Source organism: Toxotes jaculatrix, chromosome 6 (assembly GCF_017976425.1).
Source record: "Toxotes jaculatrix isolate fToxJac2 chromosome 6, fToxJac2.pri, whole genome shotgun sequence".
In the NCBI taxonomy this organism is placed as follows: Eukaryota; Metazoa; Chordata; class Actinopteri; family Toxotidae; genus Toxotes; species Toxotes jaculatrix.
The window spans coordinates 20,019,229-20,041,000 of record NC_054399.1 but is presented as its reverse complement, the minus strand read 5'-3'; the positions used below and the strand labels follow the sequence as shown (position 1 = coordinate 20,041,000).

At 38.8% G+C, this 21,772-nt stretch overlaps 1 protein-coding gene across 1 annotated transcript in view; it reads right to left on the bottom strand.

The window, feature by feature from the left end:
* LOC121183380 (contactin-associated protein-like 4) overlaps nucleotides 1–11,271 on the bottom strand; it is an 88,536-nt gene extending 77,265 nt beyond the window's left edge. The window contains exon 1 of the mRNA XM_041040427.1: nucleotides 11,187–11,271. Within this exon, the coding sequence (XP_040896361.1) occupies nucleotides 11,187–11,271 (85 nt within the window). The remainder of the gene's footprint in view (nucleotides 1–11,186) is intronic.
* Between the last annotated feature and the right edge of the window lie 10,501 nt (nucleotides 11,272–21,772).

The following is a 21,772-nucleotide window of genomic DNA, read 5'->3' as shown; positions in this document are numbered from 1 at the left end:
TACACTGTAGAAAGTGTGCTGGAAACTAAAAGGTGCACAAGAGCACAAATCTCCATCAACACTAAACAATTTTTCTAACTTTGAGGAGAAATTAACTTTTTCCTTTTAAACAACATAAATAATTTCTAAAAACAAAATTCAAACTCAGATTTTTCACTTGCACCTGGAAATCTATCCCTAAAGATTTGGAATCAGATTTATGTTTCATTATAATGGATAGAAACAATAAGACATTTTTTAGACAGTCACCGCTCTTTTTTATTAGAAATCTCAAATCTGGATTAGCATCATCAAAGCTGTAATCTCTAGGTTTTTGAGATGCTGAAAGGCCACCTACAACCAAATCCAAATCAATTCTGTCTGCTCTCATGTGTCTTAACAAACAAGAGTGAAGGATGTGACCACAGAGAAGTGGAGAGCAGACATTTAAAATGTCAAAAGTCACCCTTTCTATGCCCTTCTACTCAAGATGATATCCTATAGCCTATTCTGATTTGAGTAAAAAAAATCGCTTTGTCATCTGTAAAACTGTATATTAGGTAGTTTTAAGGAGAAATAAATCATCCAGGAAATGTGTCTCTTGCATACCACTATGTTGGGACAGATGAGGATGAGATATCTGTGTGACATGTCACACGTGAAGTGTAACCTCACACTGTCATTTTGTTTTGTACGCAAAGTCTTGTCATCTCTGTGTGTCAGTGTGTCTCGCTAAGCAAGTCACTGCATTCAAATTGTCAGTTGTTAATGTTTTTATCACAATTGACAAAACATTAATATATTGAACTGTCTGCTCATACCATTCACACACACAAACAAAACTAATGAATACTGCCATGCACATCTCATAGCACTGTTAAGGTTTTGACATTTCAGAACCACAAAAGTCAGCCTCATGGTGCTACAAGAGAAAATGTCAGGCAATCATCAAAGTCATTAGGATTCATCCTCTGGGTACCATGAATGTCTCCACAAAATTTCACGGCAGTCCATCCAAAATTAGTTTAGATAGTTTGGACAAAACTGGTGGACTGACGAACATTGCCAAAAATTCAGTTTCTTTATAATACGCAATACAGCTTCACAGAGGCTCTAGCATGGCTGTAGACGTAGTCTTGTTTCTAAACAAATGCTTCTCAAAGTTATAGCTTTCTCCGTTAAAAACAGACCAAATTATGTTCACATTAAACTACAGGAGAGCTGTGATTGATGGCTAGTTTCCCAAAGTCTTAATAAGTAACTTCACTTCTCTGTTTGCAACTTTGCACTTTTCTTCTCAACTCTGAAAGTTGTCAACTATAAGTATTTTGTGGAGTCATCCATAATCATCACTATTTTCGTGGTTGTGTATGTCAAACTAATAGTTTGCCAGTTAAAGCCGTTTGGCTGGGACTGCTGTGAATCCTGTGCCTGCTTTGGCTGCAGACTGGAACCTGACAGTCTGAACACTTAACTAAGACGCTCTGCTGCTGGGCTGACTGCTAACAGCAAGAGAAATGTTTGTTCCTCATTTCCAGCCCTTCATCAGTCTGTGTGTTGGTGACACCCCAGGCAGGCCGGTAATTCTGCTGACTCTCACCATCTCAGACGTCCCTCATCAGAAAATTACATTAGAGTACAGTCGTACATAAAGCGTTCTCTGCAACATAATTAACTGCGTTTTCCTCTGTGAAACGGTATGAAAACAATGCTGTAATTTTCTTTCTTGCTAACTGCATTAATATGTGGCTCCACGGGAGGCAGACCTAATCAGCAAAATTAAATGATCAAAAGAAAATTGCACTGCAACAAAGCAGCAATTAAAAACATTTATCTGAAGTCTGTGAGGTTTCACCCTCATCACAGCAGCACACACGCTGAGTGCTGAAACAAGCAGTAAAAAAATGAATGCACATTAGAAATCACAAAAAAAAAAAAAAAAAAAGGTAAATAAATAAATAAAAAATTCAAAATCACTCACAATGAAATATTTCAGTCTTATGCAGATGTGGGACAATTGCTGCAGGTTACATCACTTCTACTAATGGACCCAAGAGGAGACATGTGGCGTGTGTGATGAGCATATCATTAATGGATCATATCTGCATTTCAAAATAGGAACAAGAAATTGAATGGCATCCTCTTCTTTGCAGACATTCTCACTGAGAGCATGTTAAGTCACTTTGTTAAAAAAAAAAAAAAAGGAAATTAATCTTTTTTTGCCTCTACAACTTTTAGGGTTGATTTTCCCTTTGGTTGGAGGAGGCCTGAGGTTTCTAGAACGACTGCACTGCTTTACTTTTTTTTTTAAATAATCAAGCAAAGCAGTGCCTTATTTTCAGAAAGACAACAAACAAAAGGTTTGTGCAGGACTGTGAAGTCCTTCAACTTAAATGACAAAATAACATTTAGTAGAGGAAGGATGCAAGAATGATTGTGGTCCTAATTAAGAGAAACCACTGTTTGCTGTCAGTCCCATGTCAAGGTTTGACATTTTGTCGACCTTGACCTCCTTCCTCTGCTGACTTTATGGCTCGATAACATCACACCACTTCCCCCTTTGCTATCAGTGATCTTGTTATATACTGTAATTAGGCTGCAGCTTCATTCCCTGAACTTGTCAAAATCATTGTGCTCACAACAGAGGTATGTATTTCAGCAGCTGAACGCAAACATACAGCAAGAAACTAAGAACAATAAACTTTGACCTGATTATATTCTACACACACACAAACACATGAATCCCTTCAATACCCCTGGTGTATGGAGAGAACTTTATCTCAATAATGGCAACAAGTGCTTGTAAAAACTAGATTTACAAACGTGTCTGACAATTTGTGGTTAATTTTATGGTGTCCACAAATACACTGTCCAGTCCACAAATACCTGACAATTTGAACAAATGTAAAATAATTTTACAAATAAATACATTTCAACTTGAATATATTTAACTTCAAGTTCAAATATCTGACCAAATTCACATTTGTTTAAGCTTCAGTTAAACAACTAAACTCCAAGAGACGTTGAGTGACATGGAAATTTTCTTGCAACCGTCACCTGACTTGTGCTTTTCAATTACCTTTTCACAGAGTTGTTCAGAGTATTCCTTTGACTTCATGGTGGATGTGGAGGCCACAACACAGACTCACCAAAAGATGGACCTTCCAGATTCAGGTGCTGCTACAATCATCTTACACCCCATGACTACAAACAGGTGATCTCCATTTTACTAATTATATGACTTCTAAAACCAGCTGGCTACACCAGTGCTGGGGGTTAATACTAATGCAAACTAATGCAAATTTTGTTGGTTTGGTATTTGTTTAATTGGTAATTCATGTTTTTGACATTAAAGGGTCTTTTTTGTTGATCTGTGTCAAAACACCCACATTGAATACTTTGATTAAATGCTGTAAAACAATAAAACATGAACACATCTGAGCGATGAATAGTTGTTATAGGCAATGTTTCCTGTTCCTCTGTATTTGAAGTTTCACACTGAAATTCTATGTCTACATGCTCCTGTTTTATAGTTTGTCATATTTCTGGATTTGTGTGAAGGACAGAGTCTCCCAGGGTGACATCCTGCAGCTGAAAAACAACTCAGTTCCCAAAGGCCTCTTCACCAGCTCTCAAATCCTAAATAACAGCCCACATTGATAGATGCTTCTTGTAAAAGGAAAATACAGGATTTCTTTTACAACCAGGGTCTTCTTTTTTGTGGTTTGGACCATCCTTCTGATTTGTTATAATTATAAAACTGGACTTGTTTAAAACCTGCCTGAATGCTTGCATAGTACCACAAGTAAAATGTTATTCAAAGAAAATGGGGTGATGGGCAAAACAACAGAAACAAGATCCAAGAGTATTAAGTGGATGAGGTCTGGTGTGGGATGAGCAGAAGTCCAGTGTCAGTACATAGGCTATTTTTTATAAAGAGGAGGTGGTCAGATTGGAATTAGTAGATAAATAAGAATCCCAATGATTATAATTATCATTTATTTCAAGAGGCACTTACTTACCTGTTCCCACTGTGTAGCACTCCCCTCCTCAAGCTAACAAACAAACTTCCCTGTTTACAGGGAAGGTCAAAGCAGCAGGTTAAGTAATTATATGTATTATAATTATTTGCAATAACTATTCTGCTGTTAATTTTCAGTTTAATTGATTGGGACGGGAGTAGCAATGAACGAGGAAGCTGTGACATGTAATAATGTCTATAGGAAAGACTGATCCCTTCAAGTAGCACAAGCCCTGCAGCAATACATTACTATACATACATACATGCATTAATTCTGACAGAAAATTCTAGTTTGTTACATTATGGGCCTTATTTTGGCAATTTTGCCTGAAATTTCTATCAGTTTTAAGTCTTTTGTTCCTCATGTTTAGCAGTTTGCTTCTCCACTGCCTTTGCTGGAACATTGCTACTCTACAATTAACAGAAATGGGTCTTGCATTGTGTGGCGTGCACCCTCCTGTGCGTGCATGAGACTAACAAAACAGGGCTACATTTTGCTCCACAGCACAACTAGTCTCTCTACCATCTCTACAAGGTACCTTTAACATGGTGAGTACAATGTTATTATATCTGATAGGAAGTATGGCCAAAACTATGAAATAAAACTGATGTTATAATAAACCGAGCTGCAAAGGAGTTACAAAGGCTATTTTGCTTCCTGAAGTTAAAGTCCCATTACTTTTCCCATAAAAAATGTTTAGTGACTCATAGTTAGAGCTTTTCTATGGCATAACATTCACCTATATCATTGTTTCATTACCCAGGAGATTCCTGTTTCTGTGTTAAGCAGCATTGTGGGTATCATTCATTCTGAAATGGGAATACATAACAGAGAAAGAACAACAACAACAACAACAACAAAAAAACTGTAGTTCTTTGTCTATGTAGAGGCAGAACTTGTTTCCTTATGGCTAATTTCAGTTCTGCAGTTTCTATCACAGGCAGAGTGGATGGTCATGCTGAGCCAGAAAGAAACATGCTACACAGCACAAGAGCTACAGACTGAACAACGCTTAAGTCTCCTTCTTATCTAATCTACAAACATGAACACATTTTGCCTTGCAATCGTGATTTCAGTTTTCAGGACTTTAAGGTCATTTTCAGAGAAGCAGAATGACAGAACAACATTTATTTTCATTTATTTGATATAACATTTGAGGGACTGATCCTGTGGTTAGGAGACATTATGACCCAGGTACGCCCTAACAACTTAAGCTGATTAAAAAATATTTATCAATAAAATAAACTGCCATTGTACTGACACATTTCTTATGAATGTAGTTCTGCCCGCAGACTGTTTTAACTGTCATGGAGAAAGAAACAATATCTCCAGTATCTCCTTATACGAAAACAGCAGAATTGTCTTATAAGAAAACATAAATGCATTGAAAAACCATGTTATAATAATGTCAGCCCACTGGAAGGAAAGTATGATTACGATGCAGAGGAACAGGACTTTACTGAAACTTACTGTGCACCACAGAGCTGGAGCTGTGTGAAGGTGAGGTGAGGAAGTCAGGCGAGCAAATCTGACATCTCACACACACACTCACACGCACACGCACACACACACACACACACACACAAACACACACACACACACACACAAAAGGAAAATGCAGTGATGGGTGAAATGAGAGAAGGAGTTGGGAGTGTCAATGCATGGCTTAAAGACGGTGGGTAACTACAATGAATGTCCACACAGGGCAGAGACCCAAACTCCTCTATTTGTCTTTTTTTTTGTACACTCCTCATTCCCTCTTCTACCAAGTCCTCGACTATATCCTCATCTTTTTCTTTCTCTTCTGCCATCATACTCATAGAAACCCAGTGTTCTTTAAATTCTCTGTCGCTGTTTCATTTTTAAAGTTTCTCTTTCTCTCTTTCTCTTCTGTCTCAAACCAGCTGGATAACCTCAACGATGAACAATCAAAAGTGGTTTTTCTTTGTTCTTGGAAAAGGGAATATGGAGAAATACACTGGCCTAAGCACTTTGGGTGAAGTAATTCATTTCATTGGTGATGATATTTAATAAAACAAAGTGGTTTCTCGGGTCAAAGGGCTGTCGGATTTGTCGCTGTTTATACTAAGTCACCTGACTTCCTCCTTTGCTCTCATCATAATTACTCTGCCACTGGAGGTCACCTAACAATAAAACATAACTATGGGTGGTAATAAGCTGCTTGAACAGTCAAGCGTCTGTTTTTAGGGGAGGACAGTCTCCATTTCACAGCTGGAGAGACCGATATTTCCCTTGGGAGTTGGTTCTGACTAAAACAGAGCTAAAAGTGAGTGAATATTGGACTTACATTCACCATGTGCCCAGAAACATGACGATAAATGAATGCTAATGTTACACCATATCTGTTAGAGGCGGAAATTGGCAACTGCTTGTTAACATGTTGCCCCTTTTATGAGGTGATCAATCAATACTGTGTTTCCAGCTTGTTGGCCAAAAAAAACAATGAATGCGAGTTTGAGAGAATACTCCACAGAACAAAGCAAAAAACATAACAGCTTTGCTGCCAAGCACTTATTACTCTGCTAGTCATCTTTCAGTTGATGAGAAAAACATTTGTTTTCGTAGGTTTTAAACGTTGTTTTTTGTCCTTCATAGTAACCATAAGAATCACAGCAATTTTTTCATCATCTTTTACAATAGTTTTGAAGTTATGGAATGTACAGTATATACAGTTTAAAAACAAACTCTAAATTACTCTAAATGTACCAGAAAAATAAAACTTAGCATTCCCTGAGATTTTTTTTTCCCGCCACAGACATTCCTCGCTGTGTGTGGGTTTTTTTAATAGTTTTAGAATTTTGCTATAGATTGAAATATTGAAGCACTAGTAGCCACAGGCAAATAACTTACAATACATAAACACATCACTCCACATTACATGGGTACACAGTGTGTTCGGGCTAGTAGCTGATGCTCACAGTTTCTACCTTCCTGTTGCTTCAGAGCGTGACAGTGAATAGTGACCTCAGCAGAATGTGGCCAATTCTTGGACCGATAACAAGTCATCTGATATAATGACAGGGCCATTTGATGAATGGGTCTGTTTTTAGGGAGGCAGACATCCACTGGGGAGTCAGCCTTGGGCAAACACAAAATCCCACAGGTCACAAAGGCAGATGGATGGACTGCAGTTCTCTGTCACTTTTATCGCTTAACTACTTGTCCCTGGATTAATAAATCTAGATTCAAGACTGGCAGCTCCAGGCACACACCACCAGCGGCTGCCATCTTTATGTAACCTTGACTTAATCAGAACCTTTTCATGACTCCACTTTTACTCAGCACACTTTCTTAAATGATACTAAAGAAGAGAAGTAAGGCCAGTTTATCCTCCGCTACTTTGCTCTTTCCTCATGCTGGTTCTCTAAGACTCCATCGTCTCATGAAGCATAAAGGACAACAGGGTTTTGCGGCGAAAAAAAAAATGTCTCACACATTCATACCAAATTGATTTTATTCAGAGGTTTATGTACTCTCAGTGCAAACCACCAGCTCACTGAAAAGTAATAAATTCTGATGAGACAAGGCTGCTCGCATATGAAGCAGGGAGCTAGGCCTAAATTTAAATCAACTCCTCTCGCAGTATTTTTTCTTTTTTTTTTTTTGTTAACCAACTTATTCTCTGTCTGGCTGTGGACTTGAGGAGATGAATTTCCAGCACTCTGAGAAAATAACAGCACCGTAAAGATCTCCCCTCTCAACCTTAGCTAGTTAAATAATCAAACACATCTATCCAGCCCAGTCTCAACCATCTGAGGGATGAAACGCTCCTGAATCAACCCTGCTGCTTCCGCTGCTGCAATAATCAAAATGAAGACAGAATTGTGTTTTCTGTAATGTTTCAGAAAAATGCCAAAAAAAAGTGTCTACCTGTACACTGCTCAAGGTAGGAAAAAAGAGGAAGAAGGTACTCATTGTTTGCCAGAGGCATTTTTAGTAAAGGTAATAATGGTTATGATGATGATGATGATGCTTAAAAAGACTTATGTTTTGTTGATAAGTGACTTCTTACAGTCATGCAAATAATTACTTATTTCTAGCTCACAAAGGCAGCAGTACTGTGACTCTGTTATACTGCCACAAAACCACTTAGAGAGGTTGGAGGGAATGACAATGCATGTTACCTCAACACTGGATGCTGTGCCATCTCCAACCAACTCACTACTGCTTTCTTTTAAGCTTGAAGGGAATTAATTCCTCCTAGTTACCTAAACGTAAACCTAAATCTTAGGAATGCTCACAAGTTCTTTTTGGAGGCGCTGACAACTTATTTAGTCATTTCCAGATAAAGCTTTACTGGATTTGTCCTACATTTTGTCCCCTTATACTCTCTCCTAGTCTTCATTTTTAACACTGTAAAATACATTGTGCGCTGAGATAAATGAAGCTGAAACTGGAAACTAGAACAACTGTGTATGGTCTAGACTTGGCTTTAGGATTAGCTTTAGAATTAGGTTTTGGTACAGTTTGAGTAAGGGTTAGGGTGCTTGTTGGACGGTTAACAGAATTTAAAACTTTCTCCCTGCATATCCTTCAAGCTCTCTTTTCATTATTCTCACAAATGTGTCTTCTCATGTGTACATTGTCTGAAAGTGTGCGCTTCTCACACCTCTGTACGGCAGGAAGAGATGTCAGTGTCTGTCTGCGCATAAGTTTAAAGTTGCTTTCAGACAGCGAGTGGTTGCAGCCGCCTCCATTGCTTCAATACAAACATGGTAGCAACAGCAAGTAGAGGGAGAACAGCTGCTATGCTTGACGTGCACAGTTTTTACTGTTACTTTCAAAGTTCCTGATGGTTCAACTTTTGGAATTACATCAGTGATGATCTTAAAAGCCAGGTTATGTTGGAAGAACTAGTTCATAGGACACATTTTCTAAATTCAAAAGTTTTTTTATAATTGGCATAAATGGCCACGCTCGCCTCAGCATGCTTGGACAGCTGCTGCATGAAGTGGTTATGGATGTCGGATTGTCAGTTTCACTTCATTTTGGAAAGAAACCCGTGAGACACCACCAAGTTTTCAAAGATGTTCAACTGCCTGCTTGTGATGAACCGTACTGGCAGCTTAAACGTGTGAGTGTGAGTGTAGGAGAGAGAGAGAGAGAGAGAAAGAGAGAGAGACATACAGAGAAAGCGAGAGGACTGCTGAAGATGACGAATGTGACAATGACAGAAACCTCCTGCCCTCCATGTACAAAACATGATGAATGATGTGACAGTTCTTTACTGAGCTGAAGCCTTTTCATTGCTTAGGAAGCATAATCTAGACACAAGACAGGTCATTATGTGGACGATAAAGGCTCTGACTGATATACAGTACGCTGCAGCACAAAAGATATGAAGCACAGTGAGGTGATACAGTAAAACTGCAGGTTTTGCCTTTGGCTCCATGGAAATTGGTGTTTCTGAGCCAACACAGACAAATGTACCTATTTTATCTGGATTTGGATCAGTTTTAGTCCATGGTATCGATGCATCCCTTTTCTGTTTAAAACAACAGTCTTTCCAAACAATCAATAAAGCTGAGAAACCACGACTATCAATGCACCCATCCTTCTTCTCTATCCTCCACACAAAGCAGCATCATCAACCTATTCTTCCATTTAGCCGTTTATTTAACAACTTGAATCTCTTTCTGCCAATTAACAATGTGTCAGGCTTATTACTGATGTTTTTTTTTTTTTTTTTTTTTTGTCAATCTCCCTACAGGGATGTCAGGAAAATGGTTGCTCTTATTTACATCATCAGTCCAAGGGAGTGCAGTAATTACAGTGGGGAGGAAGGGTCATCAGATTTTACTGAGCCACTACTTCAGCTGAGCAGCTGCTGGAACTATTCATTAAAACTGCCCAAGAGGAAAATAAGTCCCACACAGGGACTCAACAACATATATATGTTTCTATCTAACTTGTTGCAGGGTAAATTCCCTCTTTCCTTAAAATCATCCCTCTCATGAGGCTCATCAGATAAGCAACTTTTTTTGTGGTCTCTCTCTAAGTCACCCCCTTATCCAAGAACCCACTTTTTAGGATTTTCTCCAAAACCTTTTCCAAATTTAAAAACTGGAGCTGAAGAGGGAGCAGTAGTAGGCTATCCTCTCATGCAGCTTTCCCCACATCTCCACAGATAGACCACAGTCTCTCTCGCTCTCTCTATCTCTCATGAGAAAACATCAGATGCTGGAAAAGCTAAAATAAGAACGCAACTTGTGGGATTCACTATCTCTTAAAACTTGACAGCCGTAAATCCCCGGAGGACGTGTTCTCCCTTTCAACAACAAGCCCCCACACTGGTCGGATCAGAGCCAGCCAACTGTTTAATTCACTAAATTCACAGAATAAACTGCATGAGCTGTAGAACTGCTTCCCAAAACTGGAGAAACAGGTTGCTGATCAAATCAACTTGCAGCTGCAGCGGTAAATTCTCTCTTTTGTGTCCTCTTACACATTTTTACTGAGGAAAAAAAAAAAAGTTAGAGCTCTTACGAAATAAATTTACATCAAACTTTAGTTGATCATTAATTAAACTGTTTGCAAAGCAAGTTAAGTAATTTGTCAAGCACAATTAACAAAGTTGCAGTTTTTTGAATGTGAAGATTTACTGCTTTTCTCTGTTTTATATCAGTGTTAACTGAATTTCTCTGGTTTTTGGATTGCTGGTCTGACAAGACAGTACATTTTAAGGTATCATCTTGGACTTTGTTCCCCCACAGATTTCTGATAGTTAGAGATCACATGATTAATAAATTAATGGGAAAATAATCTGCAAATTATTCAACAATTAAAATAATCTCTATAATCTAATTATCCTCAGTATAGAGTTATTTTGTATTTTATTATATATCTATTTCATTATGGAAATTAATTACACATCATTAATTATGTGTTTTGCGTCTTTCATTGATTAATTGGTAGATAAAGAATAATTATTTTCAATTTGACTTCTTTTGTCTTTCTTAGTAATCTGATTTTTCATTATCTGGACAGTTAAACTTCTCAGTTACAGCTCTATGTGACATTAACAAACCCCTACCTCCCATTGTAAGTCCATTCCCTGATATCTGAGTGATGTCTTAGTGCAATAATAAACTCTGGGGTCCCTTCCCATACAACACACTCATCAGCCCTCTCCCCTTCCCAGGAAGCGCACGCGGAGCCGCTCACCTTCCACACCTGTCCCACCGGAGCCGAGCAGCAGCGAGCCGATCAGCGCAATAATCCCAGCGAGTCTTTTACTCCCCAGAGGCATGTTGAAGCGACGGGATACTGCAGAATATAATCCTGCCTGTCTGAGGGGAGACAGTCCGTCCTCCTCCTCTTCTCCTCTCCTCTGCTCTCCTCCAGCTCCGCTCTGGTGCGCTGCGCTGCAGTAGCCCTGCTGCCACAATGTGGAGGTGCCGGCCGGTACCCAACGGGGAGGAGGAGGATGCTGTCACGCCGCCTGCCCTCTGTAAAGTGATGGAATGTAGAAAAGAAGCGAGCAGAAGAGGAAGGAGGGCTTTAGTGAGAGTGTCGCAGGTCCGAGTCCAGCGCACCGCCTCCCTCACTAAGATCCTGGAAGCGCTTAGAGTTCCTAGAGGGAGCCGCACGACCGGTTTCACTACAGCAGTGAGAGCATGTGGCTGAGTGCTGTTAAACTCTTAATGCGGCTGCACACTATAGGTCTCAGTCATCTGAAAGTAACAGTTCTCACATCTGTTTGCACAGGACCAGGGATGCAGAGGATAAACTGATGGACAGACTATGAGGCAATGGGTCCCTTGACACAGACAAGCAGAAGATCCCCTATCCCGCATATACAGAATCAAGTTACCCACACTGAGAGAGTAGCTTATTTTTTTGTCTTCTAGTTCATTTTATGTCTTGTGGTCATTTGCCATCTCTTTTTTTTTTTCACCTCCAACCCCCTGACTCCCTTGGACCCCTGAGCCTGTATCTGGTAGGTTCATGTAGTAGATCCATGCTTGGATAAACTCAACACAACCAATCCAGCTTTACAAACTAATATCAGTCTGAAAACATCAAACAAAACTGTTCAATATGCAAGTCAGTGCAAGCAGACGATCAGATCATTTGTCCGTCTTTAAAGATCTGCTCCATGCATGTTTTAAGACATCTGCTTTCTCCTAACCAAAAATCTGCTGCTTTTCCAAAAACTTTTCACAAAAACTGTAAATAATTTAGTAAAAAATGTATTAAGATTACATCTACTACTTCTTCCTCATTGAAAAATCCAGAATCTATAAATGTTTTTCTTTGACTACTGGACACTTCACTGAAAAGTTCATTCTCAGTGCATGTTTTCACATCATAGTTGTGCAAGTTTCATATTGAACCACAGTTTACTTCCAAACAACTAGCTGAGATGTCACAAAGCCATGTTGGTATGTGCTTATTCTCAGACTTTAAGTGAGCACAGAGACTTTTCCCCTGAAACACATACATGTGAAAACATCCCTCTGGTCTCAAACTCTGCTCGTACATGAGTCTGCACAGGGAAGGTCAAACATCCAAGTGAAGCAACGAAAGGCAATACACATTTGTAAGTGGAAAAAACTTATTTATCACTGCATCACTGCTTGGGAGGCAGTTTTAATAATAATAATTAATAAGGACACTATAAAGTGGTGAAAATAGTTGCTAAGTGCTTTTCTAATTACGATGTGGCAACATACTGACTGGCTGGATTACACTCAGAACCCTACATTTATTAATGGCAGTTAGTTCACAAGCATGTGGTTGGGTGAATGACAGGCATACAAAACACTTGACTATCACACCAGAGACGAGGGTTTGTCTGTGGTTAGGTTTAGGCAACGAAAGCACAACTTTCCCCCGCCTTAACATTTCCATGTGGTATTACTATTGTTGCAAAGACCGGATCACTTCCTGTTTTAATCAGAGCCTAGCAACTACCAACAACACAGAACACAAAACAATCAACACGAAGCATGTTCAAGAGGTCAAGAGAATTTGTCATAATTTTATATTAAGTCATACCATAGTTTGGAGAAGAAACTACAGCATTGCTAAGATAAAGTCAGAATAAAACACCTGGTTGTAAGCAGGTTGTGCTCCTTACTGATCTAGTAGAAATGACACCAACTGAATGTCGGTCTTGAACCGTCTCAGGTCCTATCACTGTCCCTCTTTGCCTTCTTTGCCTCCTCCAACAACAGGGTTCATTTCTTTTGCCTTGTGGAGTTTCCATAGTTATTCAGGTTTTTCCACCATCTGGCAGACGCACTTGCTTTGTGCCGTAAATTGAGCCTTCATTTTCCTGGGAGATTCCGTTTCCGGTAGCAGACAGGGCTGCTAAATGTATGAAACTGCTGTGAAAATAATTATGTTGTCTGTGATTATCAGATGCTCTGTATCAATATATTTGCAACTCACAACAAAGTGGTTTTGAATGAAATAAACAGCAGTTTTGTGTAGACCCAGAGGAATAATCAAGAAATATTTGTGTGATGTTGAAAATACACACTCATTCATTCAGAAATGGTCTTCCTAAGCACAAACTCTGTATTTAAAACTAGACATATTCATCCAAATAAGAAGTGAATAGTGCAAGTACACTGCATTTACTTCCTTAAAAGGTCATGTTCACTTTGAAGAGCAGAAAATCTTTATGGACAATGATGCCTTCAGGTGTTCCAGGGAAGAGCTCCTTTAAATATTATTCATCCAATTTTTCTGCCTTAATAGAAAATGCAGAGTGAAGTGAGAAGAGAAAGCTGATTGAAGGACACCAAGAGCACAGGCTGGATTTGACCCAGAGACCTCACAGCTGCAGTGCACCTCTGCCAAATAAAGACACCTTTTGACAGCGGAGGAAACTGTCACCTCTGAAGAGCACACTACAGAGCCTGAATATTTAGTAAGACCTCAGTTTAATGACTAATCTAGTCTGACGCACCTCATCAGTCATTTTGATGTTCTGGAGAGAGGTGAAATGAAAATTAGGATGTTTGGCACAAAGCACCTAACCATTTGATAATTATAGGTGTACTTTTCTACACATATTCACAATGACAACACTTCAGTTGCAAAATTAGATGTCCATCAATCAATCAAGTTTATCTTTATCTCTCAGGGTCACATGTACAACCACACAAAGATATTGTAGACTCTAGAAAAATGCCCACAAATGTCAGTCATCCACAAATATCTCCGGAAACACAAAGCCAAATATACCACTGACCTTCAAACTGGGAAAAAAACAGCAGCGGAGCCTCTGTTGTTCCCTGTGAAGGTTCTCAATGGGAGCAGCAGTAGCTTAGCCTTGCTAGTGTTCACCCACACAACCTTTGATCCTTGCTCTTAACTGCATGCTGCTCCTTATCAGGGTCATGTGTGGCTGGATGCTAGCAGAGTCTCTCTTTGATGAAGGTCTCTTCAGAGGAGGGCACCTTACAAAAGAGATGGATTTTCCACTTTATATGACAATTCAGATCCTGCATGTTGTTTACACTTGGAGCATCAAAAGATCACTTCCCGAATGATATGCATCGGGTCAGGGGTTTTGTTTCATTTTCTACGGAATTTATGCTAATCTACAGCACTCGTGACACAAACACAACTACACCGTCTAAAAGCTGCTTCACAGAGAAATTGTGCATTTTATTTCTCAGATTAATCCTCCTATGAGACTTGCTTCCACCCAGAAAACTGAAGTTCTCTTTGATCTCATTAGGTTTAAGAACTAACAGGCAAGATTAAACAAAAACTTTGTTCAGGTCATTGTCTCCAAAAACTACCCAAATGAGAGTTTTCTAATCTGGTGCTCCTATCAATAGGAAAACAGAAAAATAAGTCAGCTTCAGTCTATCTTAATACAATACTTACATTTAGAGTTACTGGTCACTATGGTGATTCCTCTGCTCAAGAGATCTGCTTGTTGCACAGCTACACAGTAAGAACTGAGACAAAATCCATAGTCTTCATAAGGACTGGCTGAGTGGTGGAAGAAAGACACATGGAGGCAGGAATACTTTTCACCTAGCATGTGGTTCATTGCTCGCTTTAACCAGTCAAAACAGCACGGTTTAAGCTGTTTGTTGATGTGGCTTGTGGAAAAACTACATAATGAAACAGACTACAAAATGAAATAGACAAACTCTTGTTAAAAATAAGCAAAGTCAGTAATCAGCCAAACAAAAACTTAGCTGCTTACTGGGCAGCTAGCACTGGTTGACTCCAATAAACTGCAGCTGAACTGATTTGCACTTAACTTCCAACAATGCTGCCCCTGGCTTTTATACAGGAGGCCCCTCCCACAGGCACAAACCAGTGTTGAGGTTAATAAATTAAACTGTACAAACAACATTTGTGTATTAAAAACAATCAAGATGATGTCTAAGCATTGTTCTAATTGTAGTAACATAGACATTTTGACATTATAAATTGCTTAGGATACTTAAAAACCTAATTGTCTGAAAACAACCAAAACCCCACCTCTGTTCTCTGCCCAACATGGTACAGTCGGGTTTCACTCTGATATAAAACCAGAGCATAAAGAGCAAACATTTACTTCAAAAACAACCAAGAAATGAAACTATCCTGGGTGGTACTGCATCTTAGCTAAAATAAACAACCAGAACTACAAGTCTAGTGTGCCAGCAGGATGGAAGAGAAACCAGAGTGTGTTTGGCCAGTGTTCAGCCTACTCTTACAAAACATAAGTACCGTGACACTCATTATGTGCAAAAAATGCATTCTGAAGTTCAGCTGAAGCTAGTTTGAAGCTTCAGCAGTGCGAGTTTGACAAATGTAGTGTGTGTAAAAGTTATGGTCTTTTTAGTGTGAATTTCTCTGTGTGTTTCCATGGACAGAGTCTCCATGGGGAGGAATATGTTAGTTGCACTGGGAAAAGGGCAAAGATACTGACTAGATTTTGTTAGAACCCCATATAAGCTTAGGCTGGCAAAGCATTTTTTCATAGAATGAGGATTGTGGATTTCGTTCACTCAGTTTTACATGTATTCAGGAAACTAGAGGATCACTTCAGGAATGACTACAGTGACCAGTAAATCTCAACGTACATATGGCACAAGTGTTGTTTAAAGACTGAAATGAAAAATCACACACACAATCACAAACATTTTCTTTAGAGAGCACATTTAAAAACAACTCTGATCAAAGTGCTTTAGAGATTAAATAATGGGATTATTTCACTGATGAATATAATCAAACTAAAACAGAGGAACAATCAAATATAAAATATAAGATAATAATAAAACGATATAAGTAAATTAATGAAAGCATAGAATATCTGGATAAAATCATAACACAAACAGCACTGCACAAATAACAAAAAGTCAGGCCATGGTGCTCATGATGATAATTAAAAGGCTTGTTGAGATGGATTTTTAAAGATGTCAGTGGAGGATTGGTTGGAGGATTTGAGGTGTCTGGGTCTGGCAGGGATATGTAACCTGGCCCCAGTTCATTCAGTGCTTTAAAAAAAAAAAACAATAGAAAAATTCATTTAAGTATTTTATAATAGCTCTTTCTCAATGTTTGTTTCAATTTAGGAAATGAAAGCTACTTTGTTAAGGTGTTAGGAAAGTTCGAGGTTGTGTGTATAGAATACCAACAGCAATAAGTTGCAAACTGCAGGTTTTGGTGTTAAAGTGGTGATGGGCAGACGAAGTCTTATGAGGTTTTGAGGCTTTTGCTAAATTGTTCCAAAATAAATCAATTTTCAAGCCAAACGAGTGCAGAAAATCTTACAGCAGCCCATCGAGACAGGGGTCGAAGCGTTATAATTTTAGATCACATAGTTTAGCTGAAAAACTTTCCAAACTGTCAGACTGAGTGAAATTCTTCTTTCTGAAGCACCAGTGATTGTGTTTGAAGCCTCGGACATCATCGGCCACGTGTTTCCTTCATTTGATACAAACACAATGTGTTGAAACTGCGCACTTCACAGGAGTGAAACAAGCTTCGGTATCATCACCCGATCTCTATGTCAAAGTTGAAAACTGCAGTGAGAACACCGCGACCTCCTTCCCTTTGAGGTTTGTAGGCAGCGTGCTGGTGCCATGCCACTTCTACCTTTTGCTTCTGAGAACAGTCATTATTCGCATGATCACAAAAGGAAAACCTAACATAGGTTATTTTACTGTTAGCATCACAAAAGGAAACCTAACATAAGGTTACAGACTTACGGTGTTAAGTACACTTCTGAATGGCCAAACTCTTTACAACACCTTTAAACTGATGTTAGGTGTTGCAGTAATGTGAGGAAGTTTACATTTTGAAGCATTAGGGAATCCAGCACAGTCTCACCTCATCTAAAATGTTAGCATAATGAGGGCAAAGTAAAGAGATTTACATATAATTTGCACAGAGGATCATACAGGTGCAAAGAGAGGCTTATTTTGGCATGAATCCACTCTGCATGGCTCCACTTTCCTGCTTTACTGTACCTGAAATGAACACTAACAAGACCTCAGCACTGAGCCAGAATGAGCTGCACAGCTCCCGGTTCATTTCCCCACTGATACAGTGTACTGCCAACACTGATGAAGCTGCTGCATGATCATATTCAACAAAGCATGCACGGTAAGGGATGAGGGCTGGCAGCAGAGATGAGAGGAGGCACATGTTCATACACAGTAAAGGAGGGACGGTGAAGAACAATGACTCTGAAGTGATACATGAGAAGAAGCACTGCGGTAAGAGCCAGCAGGTAATATCAACCCAGAGGGAGTGCTGGCTGTGACAGGGGTTTACACACACACACACACACACACACACAGGCAGTAACACCAACTGACAGCACAGAGAGGAATCAGTGGACTATGTAATGGCAATATCTGCTGTCTAATAACCATAAGAGGAGAGAAGTGTGCACATCCACAGTAGACATATGCCATACACAAAACCACTAAATTTGATAGCTCCAGAAAGTGTGTGCATTATAACAGTATGCAATACTATAGTATAATAGTATTGTTTGGAGCAAAGGGACAATGCAGATTCTTTAATGTTTGGTGTTATAGGGCCACATACATTGCATGAAGCAATGTCACATACCACAGCTCTGGTACCACTTTACACTCCAGCTCAATAATAACAAGAGAACCACTTGTTAAAATCTTTAATAATAGCTTGATAAAATTTCAAGTCACCTCTAAGCATATTTATCAGTGTGCTCACACACCTGTAGGTGAGAAAAATCTTATCTGGTGTCAAGTTGCTGTTTCACAAATTTTATCTGAGGTCTTATCTGTTTTCCATTCAGAATCTTCATCCCACAACTATACATTATTCTAAGAAGTTTGATTATTGTAGAAGATGTTTGTGAACACGTTGGACATCTTAAATAGTCTCTGATGAATCTGAATGTATTTTAATACACGTATCTTTCAAACAATAAAACCTTGACAGAGAAAAGCCCACAGAGATTCAGAGCTAAGTAGTTATTCATGCTCTCTCTCTCTTTGCTCTTCTGTCTGTCTTTCTTTATCCCTCTTCTCTTATCAGTTTTGGTCCCTCAAGGTCTTTGCTCTTTCTCTCCCTGAAAAACACTCATGAGGTAAGGAAAATACTTCTGAAAATGCAAAGAGAAATTCCCTCTCTCAAGAGGACATTGTGTCATGGATGAGGAACATTATCCTGCCATCACATACCTCTCCTCTTGTGAGAAGCAAAACTGAAAACTGCATGGATGCCATTTGTCTTCTTAATTATTTGTTGCCATATCTGAAAGATCTGATGAAATTGCCTTACAATCAAAAAGAAACCTTTCTGTAGTGGAGGTGTGAGAAAAGTATTTCTCTCACATTGTGAAAATGCATCGTCTCATCTCAGCCGGCTGACTTGTTCGTTCTCAGAGATGTCTTTTAAATTATTACCATTCCACTTTGAATATAAACAAAAAAAATGTTTTATTATTGTTGTATTTGTGCTTTTTATCAAAACGGAAACTCAACAGGAAACTGCAAAAAGACCAGAGGTGAACAAAACAAAAACCACTACAGCTACAAAAACAGCTAAGCGTTGACTTGCAAGAAATTGTTAGTCACTTTTTCAAAACTTTTCACTGCCTCTATGCTCAGTTTTTTTCCATTGCCTTGTAGGCAGTGTGGAGCTTAGTCTTGGTGACAGGAGAAGACAGGCTTCATGATGTGAAGTGCAGAGACGGTAAGTAGTGCTATGTTCAAATCAGATCTGTCTGTCTAAATCAACTCATTTGTACAGCTTTCTGTTGTGCTGATTGGAGTTTTAGTTATGCTAACACTCAGAGGCAAAGCAGCTCTGGAAGGAGGGTTAAACCTCAACGAGCAAAGGCAAAGAACTGAAGGCGTCCTGGCTTTGTAATAAGCCCCAGTAAAAAAAAAAAAGCAAGAAGGAAGAAAGGTATCAGCTAGTATGCAACGTACAGCATCTGAAAAAGACAAGTTTTTCTGACCAGTAATTGCAAAACAGATTTCTGTGTTTAAAACAATTTATCTCACTTAATGAAGGTAGCTGAATCTGGATTCTGATGAGTTATTGACTGTTAGTCAGTAAATGTAGAAACTCTTTCTGATTCTGCAGAGACAGGCCACGAAGAAGTAGCCCTGCATTTGGAAGAGATTCAGGAACAAGAATTGTTCAGAACTGTATAATAAATAAATGATAAATAAGATTTAACATATATAGCACTTTTCCTCACAAACCTACAAAGTGATCTATAGGAAAGCAAACATAAGAGCAGGCAAAAAAACACAAAAACAAACAATAAAATCATAAAACCCAAGGTGAAGATGAAAATAATGTCAAAAGTAAAATAAAACATAAAATGGCAACCCTGGAACTGTAAATCCAGAGATATAGAGAAACTCTTGCGTATAAAGTTTAAAGAAAAATAAGATTCAAAATAAGTAAAAGATGTTGCTTATCTTTATCTTATGGCAACTTTATTCTTAACCATGTGCTGTGACTGAGCATGCATTAACTAATTTTTCTGAGGGCAGCGTAACAACCAGAAACACAACACTGACATCGTGTTTGTGTCCATCTAAGTGCAATATCATTTTTTGTGCTTCACCAACACCTGAGCAGAGTATCTGACTACTTGCTAAATTCTCAACTACGTTCACCAGCTAGTCACTAACTTTGCCCTTGGTTTGGTTTGGCTACACCTGAAGATGATGCTGATGAGAGCTGTGAACTAAAATTGTGGGCAATAAAACCAAAACAATGAGCTGACAGATGACATACACTGGATATCTTGGGGGTCCTGACAAAGTTTAAATATATTCTTCCTCCCTCAGTCTATAAATCTATTTCAGGGACAGAATTAAATTGTTTTGTCAGATAGCATCCACTGTTGGTATTCATTCCTTTCTTACCTGCTGTTAGCCCTACTTAGCATATCGTGCAAATGAGTCTCAGCGGAGTCTGTGAAAATAATTGCCTCATTTATCCAGACATTTGCTCTACTTTGATATTTAAATATTTTTGCACATTAATATGTAAACAGATGCATGCTCACATACTTACACTGCCTCATGCAGTCAAAGCCACACACACACACACACACACACACAAAACATATACCGAATTCCTCCATCAACACAATACTCCTTTCTTTCTTTTACTTGTCAAGCATTAATCCAGCCAAAGTTAGCATTAGATTTCAGACCAGTGAGTCCATTAATGCCAGCTCCCCCCTCTTGGCATCTAGGTCATCATTTGTGCTATTTCACATCATTCTCTTGGTTTTTCCTTTCAGCATCACCTCTTCTATTTATTTAACTTGCCTGGTAACCACCATTATGCTTTCAATAGAAGAGATGAGTAGAGATGCTTTTTTTGTGGAGGCAGTCAACAAGAGGTAGCTTTTTAATGGAGTGCATTTCAGCATGATATTTCTGTGCGTGACTGATTCCCAACCAGGGGGTACCTCTACAGTTGCCAGGGGGTACATGGAAAGATTGAAACTCAGCTAATTTGAAAAAGTAGAAATTAAGATTTGATCAGAACTACATCCACAAACTGTGTTAAACTGAGTCAGATGTGTTACCTGAACACTACAATAAGCGATTAAAAAAATGTGATTGATAAATGGTAGAAATAGGTAAAAGTAATGAATGGCTGAAATAGATAGATATAAGTAGCCTATTCAGAGTGACATGGGCTGTAATATTCAGCTTATGTCACTGCAAGTGGTAGTATGTTTGTATGTTTGGTTGTCTGTGGAAAATATATTGTAACAGCTAATTGTCATTAGCGTTATATACCTTTCAGTTTAAAATCAATTTGAATCCATAAAGGGGAGCTTGAGTTCATTTGAGAGGAAGATCGACAAGTCTGGGAACCATTGCTATAAATCATGAAACTTATAAAGAGGAAAGCATAGGTGGGGTTTGGGATGTGGTCGATTTTGGCACATTCACCCGGGGACTTTTTGCTGATGCACACAGTTTGCCTCAGCTTCAGTTATTGTTCTTAATCTCCATTTTGAGTGTGTGTGTATAGTTCAAGCTGGCTCATTTACATTTCAGGTTTTACACCCAGTGAATTTTGGAACATATTCTGATATAGAATTAGTGAGAATGGAATATTCATGGCTGAACATTTGAACACAGCACATTTAACTCAGGAATTTTCAGCACTTATGTGTCAGTTGATTCACTGTCTGAATATTGATAGAAAATGGAGGTTATTTCACCCCAGTGTCCTTTATGGTCGAGTTCAGCTGATATGAGATGATGAAATTTCATATTGGAGCATATAATGACGGCGGCCGTGCC